General features: G+C 33.1%; 1 protein-coding gene across 1 annotated transcript; it reads right to left on the bottom strand.

Annotated features, from left to right (window-relative positions):
- Window positions 1–2,393: 2,393 nt before the first annotated feature.
- Window positions 2,394–6,170, bottom strand: LOC139505357 (uncharacterized). Its single transcript, XM_071294999.1, has 2 exons — window positions 6,039–6,170; window positions 2,394–3,482 (listed from the first exon to the last, which is right to left on the bottom strand). Exon 2 carries the CDS (start codon window positions 3,477–3,479, stop codon window positions 2,673–2,675), a length of 807 nt encoding a protein of 268 aa, XP_071151100.1. The 5' UTR covers window positions 3,480–3,482; window positions 6,039–6,170; the 3' UTR covers window positions 2,394–2,672.
- Window positions 6,171–6,809: the final 639 nt, after the last annotated feature.

The raw sequence follows: 6,809 nt of genomic DNA, 5'->3' as shown, positions 1-6,809 counted from the left end.
AAATGAACAATTTAACAGAACACAAAATATCCATTTTCACCAATTTTTTAAGACTTTGAACTGAGGCCAAAGATACCAAATGAACATTCGAATTTATATAAGTCGAAAATAAAATTATTATCTTTACATTATACTCTAGTGACTAGCACAGGAACAGTAATCAACATTGTCATATGATGAAGACATAATCTTTCTATCAGTTATTTTTAGGCCTGGAGCTGGCATGCCAGTAACTGCTAGTTGGCCTTTGTTAGTTTATGTATCATTGTCATTTTGCTTATTTTCTTTTGTTACCTTATCTAATATCGGTCTCGGACTTCATTTAAAAAAGTTTTACTGTGCGTGTTGCTGTGTGTTTGTTTAATTGGTGTATCGTCCATATTTGTTGAAAAAGTCTACATTATCTCTAAGGAGCAAACTGAAGCCAGCTTCTGAGTTCAAAATAAAGGCAATAGTAGTATAACGCTGTTCAAAAGTCAAATCGATTGGACAAATACGGGTTACAAACTAAAACCGAGGGAAATACATCAACTATGACAGGAAAATAACGGAACAACAGAACACTGAAGTGCAACAAAAAACAAACGAGAATGTATCATACATAGAATCGAACTATTAGAAACCAACTAACATATTCCTGCTTTGGTACAGGACATTTTAATAAAAAAAAAAATGGTGTCTAGCCAAACCGCAACGCTTTATTGCAATATTTTAAATATATCATTAAATAACATTAACGGTAACAATTTTCCTGCACCAGATGCGTATTTTGACAATACATGTCATTTCAGTAATGCTCGTGGCCAAAATATTTGAAGTATTTTACAGAAGTTTAAGAAATATCTATCGTAGATCATCTGAATGAAGTGGTTATAAGCAATTATTATAGGCAACCATACTGTCTTCAACAATGAGAAAAGTCCATACCGTATAGTAGGCTATAAAAGACCCCGACTTGGTATACATTATTGTCATTGCCCCCTTCCCCTTCTTTCACTACCTTATACTCTTAAACTCAATTCTATTACAACCTTTAATAAAGAGTTGAGCAAAAAAAAAAGTGTTACTCCAAAATAGTATTCACTGCTTCTGAATACTATACAAAAGCACAACGAAAGAAAACAAATATCGCTTTTCCTTCAATATTGGAATTTGATAAAGAAAAAATAACATATTCAATTTTTATCAAACATGTGAAGATTCAGTTTCAACCATGGTTCTTAATTTAGATTTTACTTTCCCCCAAAAAATTGCGGACAGAAAGGAAGACACCTGTTTATTTTCTGCACTTATAAACTGACATTTGGATGACATAAATTTATTTTTTTCTGAGAAATATGTTATAGTGCTCAATTCTTAGTTTCTGTGTAATGTTTTGTGGACAGAATCTGATTTTTTTTGGTTTTTGTTTTGCTTTTGGCTTTGTTCTACGACTTATAAATGTAGCATTAATTCCAATTGTTACCCAGTCGAGTCCTCTTTTCCTCGAATATGACCTACCGAATTAGACTTAACACCTGGTTTGTACTTACATGAGTAACATAACAGTGCCACATGTGTAGCATGATCTGATTACCCTTCTGGAGAACTTCATTCACCTGTGGTCTCTGGTGGTGTTCCCGTTGCTCGGTTCTCAGTTTTTTATGTTATGGTTTGTGTACTTTTGTTTGTATGATATTTTTTGCCATGTCATATATAGTCACCTGGTTGCTTACTTATGATTTTCAATGTCCCTTTGGTATCTTTGGTACATAATCTATATAAAACACGAGAAACATCTATGGACCTCACCAACAAACGGCAACTACTGAACAATGTTTAATTTGGGTTCATTCAAAACATATGTTTATAAGTAAAGTGTGCTGTCCATTTTTACTCAACTTGTATACATTATTGTTTATGGGCGAGGTGATCCATTGGTGGCCTTAGACTGTTTTCTACTCTTTGGTCGGGTATGTTGTATCTTTAAAACATTCCCAGTTTCCGTTCTCAATTTTATCATTATAATTGAAAAATGTCTAAATATCTGATATTATTAGCCTTCCGTCAAAAGTAATAGATAAAAGCAACAGTAGTATACCGCTATTCAAAATTCATAAATCGACTGAGGAAAACACATCAAATATAAGAGGAAAACAACGACACAACAAAACACAACACTAAAATGCACACACACACACACACACACACACACACACACACACACACACACACACACACACACACACACACACACACACACACTGAAACGAACTACACTGAAACGAACTATAATATAACAATGGCCATTTTCCTAACTTGGTACAGGACATTTTAAGAAAAAAAATGGTTGGTTTAACCTGATATTGTGGCTAGCCAAACCTCCCGATTTTATGGCAATATTAAACATAACATTAAAATCACAACCTTACATGACAGGACTAGTATACAAATAAATGGGAGAACATACAGGACAAAAGTAATAGATTTGATTATAAGTAATCTGAACAATAAAATCACAAAACCTATAGGTAACTGCCTAATCATTGCGTTTTCATGCTATGATTATAGACATAAGTTGTTCTTTCACATGAATGAAATATCATAAGATTCCTCAGTATATATTGTATCAATTCAATACTAGTAAACTAAATGGTGCCAAAGCACTGCCTTTGTTACCACTTTGTATATTATTATGAAGATAAATTGAACTTTGCTAAGTATGTGCCATTTTCATCACAAATAAATCCTGAAGACTCATTAGGTTTAAAACAAATACACCTAGGATACTCCAGTCCATCCTCTTCACTAATCAGTAATTTACTATCCTGTCCATCTTTTGATATTACTATTATACGATGAGAGATGTAGTCTGTTACAATAATGTTACCATATGTATCTGTACAAAGTCCTTCTGGTTGTGATAAATTCTGTTTATATTGCCAGATCTGTTTACCTGATTCATCCACACAGTATACTGCTTTACCATAATAGTCACTATAGGTAACTCTATCATTGCAGTAAACAAGGTTAGCAAGGCATGATACATTCTGAAGTGGCATTTGTATTGACTTCAGTGTATTTCCGTCTAAGTTTATAATACGGATTTCATTATGACTCAAACCTACAGCCAGAGAATTATTGGAGAATGATAAACCATAGCATTCTTTGTCTAATGTGATAACTTTGGTAACTGTTTCATTCTCCATATTGAAGATCTTAATGGCTCTCTCTCCAGAATAAGTTATGGCTATAGTGTTCTGATTTATCTGTGTAACACTGAAGGGCTCACCAGGTACTGGTAATTGTTTCTGTAGTTTGCCATCAGAAGCAAATATGTTAACTTTACCTCTCATTTCCACTACTATAACTCTTCCATCCATTAGACAAATCATGTCACTAATATCCTTCTTTATGTCGATCTCTATCTTTGTCTCAATATTCATTGTCATGTTGTTTATAGTGTATTGTTCTCGTTGTTTAGATTTAATGAATGCCATGACCTGAACAGATACAATATACAAGATATTAAGCTTTACAAATAATTCATATCACTATGACTATGTGAAAATCTATAACATTGACCTAACATCTAAGGATTTTTTGAAGTTATTCAAGAAATCAATCTTGTTTATGGGATGTGTCAGTTATTTTCTTTTTTGAATTTAACATGGACATCATTGACAAATAAAATTTACAGGATGTAAATTTAATCTGAACATATACAAAAAGTTTAGTTGACAAAACCCATATGGTATAGATAAACTTAACATGGTACAGTAGATTAACTTGATAGGGCCCAGTGTTGCCACTTTTAAAGACCATAGATCATATTGTTTTTGCACAGTAGCTAACACAACTTCATTGTGACATAAGAGTTCTATGAGATTGTTTTTAGCACAGTAAAAGGCAGCAAATTAGAATTTCAAGGATTCCAATATGAAGTATGCATGAAAAAAATTGGTTTGTCTTGAAAACTGGGATTGAGATCCCCAAAATTAGCTAGGGAAAATTGAACTCAATAGATAATACACTACCTGTATCATTGACATTAAATATTGAAATACAAATGTTTAAATTTGTACATGCGTATATGGATAAATTTTGATTTATTAGAACTAAAAAAAATTTGATTGTCACAATTGAACTTTTAAGGATATATGTAGATAAACTAGAGGCTCGAAAGAGCCTGTGTCGCTCACCTTGGTCTATGTGAATATTAAACAGAGGACGCAGATGAATTCATGACAAAATTGTGTTTTGGTGATGGTGATGTGTTTGTACATCTTACTTTACTGAACATTCTTGCTGCTAATAATTATTTCTATCTATAATGAACTCAGTAGTTTCAGTGGAAAATGTTAGTAAAAATTTACAAATTTTATGAAAATGATTAAAAAATGACTATAAAGGACAATAACTCCTTAGGGGGTCAATTGACCATTTTGGTCATGTTGACTTATTTTTAGGTTTTACTTTGCTGTACATTATTGCTGTTTACAGTTTATCTCTATCTATAATTATATTCAAGATAATAACCAAAAACAGCAAAATGTCCCTAAAATTACCAATTCAGGGGCAGCAACCCAGCAACAGGTTGTTCGATTCATCTGAAAATTTCAGGGCAGATAAATTTTGACCTGATAAACAGTTTTACCCCATGTCAGATTTGCTCTAAATGCTTTGGTTTTTGAGTAATAAGCCAAAAACTGCATTTTCCCCCTTATGTTCTATTTTAAGCCATGGTGGCCATCTTGGTTGGTTAGCCGGGTCAAGCCACACATTTTTTTTTATACTAGATACCCCAATGATGATTGTGGCCAAGTTTGGATTAATTTGGCTCAGTAGTTTCAGAGGAGAAGATTTCCGATCTGTCAGACAGTTTAAACTTGACCTCGACCAGTGGTTCAGTAAACAAGGATGAATAGTTATCAAAGGTACCAGGCTTATAACTTGATACGCCAGACGCACGTTTCGTCTACATAACTCATCAGTGACGCTGAGATCAAATTATTTAGAAAGCAAAACAAGTACAAAGTTGGGGTTCGTGTTGCTTATTATTTAGTTTTCTATGTTGTGTCATGTGAACTATTGTTTGTCTGTTTGTCTTTTTCATTTTTAGCCATGGCGTTGTCAGTTTATTTTCGATTTATGAGTTTGACTGTCTCTGGTATATGTCGTCCCTCTTTTAAAAAGCATCGAGGACCCAAAATTTCCAAAAACGTTGTGCCAAATACGGCTACGGTAAATGTAATCCGTGCCTGGGATAGGAAAACTCTGAGTATTTCGAATAATCCATACATTCATAAACAGTAAATTTATAAAGAATAACCATATAATTGATATTCATGCCAACACCTACGTGCTGATTACTGAGCTAGTGATACCCACGGGGACGAAACGTCCACCAGCAGTGGCATCGACCAAGTGGTGTAAATAGTAATCAAAGGTACCAGTCTTATAATTTAATACGTCAGGCTTAAACTATAAGCCATAGGTCAACTTTCGTATGGAATGATTGTAAGGTGTATATATCTGTCTGTCAGGTTTCATCTGACCTTGAACTCATTCTCACTGTTCATAGGTCTTTGTTTAGTTTTCGTGGTCAAAGTTGTGTTTTATATACTTTATGCAATAGGTCATTTATATTTGATCACTGGAAAGATTGTAAGATGTACATCTCTGTCTGGTAGGGATTATCTTACTTTAACCTCATTTACATTGTCCATTGGTAAATACAACGTTGTCATGGTTTGGTCTGTATACTCTAAGCTGTTAGCAGTAGGTCAACTATATTCTGCGTTTGGAATGATTATAAGGTGTAAATGTATTTCTAGCTTGTTTAAATTGACCTTTACTTCATTTTCTTGGGTCATGAATATTTAACTTTGTAAAACGATAGTAGAAAATAATAAATAAATACCTTACTATTCCATTCTATTAAAAGTATTAAAAGTATAAATAATTACTCAGTAAACTTTTACAATTAAAGTATAACTACAATGTACATACCTGTTAACAACACGTCATCAGTTAAAGTATAACTACAATGTACATACCTGTTAACAAAACGTCATCTAATCTTTATATCCTTTATGTGTTTTCAACAAAAATCATTTACATTTGCAGTTTCCGAAATGTAGCATACCATGAAGCTAATTATGACATGTTAAACCCTGATTTAGGTTGTCAAGTAAGCATTCGATGACATTGATTATACATGACCCAGATAACAGATATATTGACTTTTTAAGGGATTTAAATCTTTTGTTTGGAGAAATATATTTTATCATTTGTTGAATAGTACACGGTGGGTATGGTTGTCCTGCAAGAGAACGTTCTGTGCTGGTGATTCGGTCCTGACGGGTGCTGGTGATCAATGAAAAAATGTAAACAAAGACGAAAATGATGATTTTTGACGTTTTCACTCATAAAAAATTGAAGAAAACAGTTGAGATTTTTCAATTTTGTTTCTTATGGGTTCATATGTAAACCATTAAAAAGTTGACCCTCTAAACTGTTTCAGTAAGCGTAACACAAAAATGCTCATTTTCAGAAAATCAAGAACTGAAAAAATAAAACAAAAATGCTCATAGAGTCCGCTTTCTATACCGCAATCCACACGACAAAACTATTTTGTGAAAAAACATTGCAATTTATTAAAATTTAGCATTTTCTCAATTTACTCATGTCCTGATACTGTGCTGGTGGGTCCTGTCATTGTGCTGGTGGGTCCTGATACGGTGCTGGTGATTTTGGATAAGAAGTTGGTCATATTTGAAACAAATGTTAAAAAATCAATAAAATTGGGCAGATAATTGTTGTCAATA

This window comes from Mytilus edulis, chromosome 1, assembly GCF_963676685.1.
Source record: "Mytilus edulis chromosome 1, xbMytEdul2.2, whole genome shotgun sequence".
Lineage (NCBI taxonomy): Eukaryota > Metazoa > Mollusca > Bivalvia > Mytilida > Mytilidae > Mytilus > Mytilus edulis.
Note: the sequence above shows the minus strand (reverse complement) of the source record. Positions and strands in the feature narration are given on the sequence as shown.

Coding starts and splice junctions, on each gene's coding strand:
- LOC139505357 (XM_071294999.1), bottom strand. CDS start 3,479: ATGGCATTCATTAAATCTAAACAACGAGAACAATACACTATAAACAAC.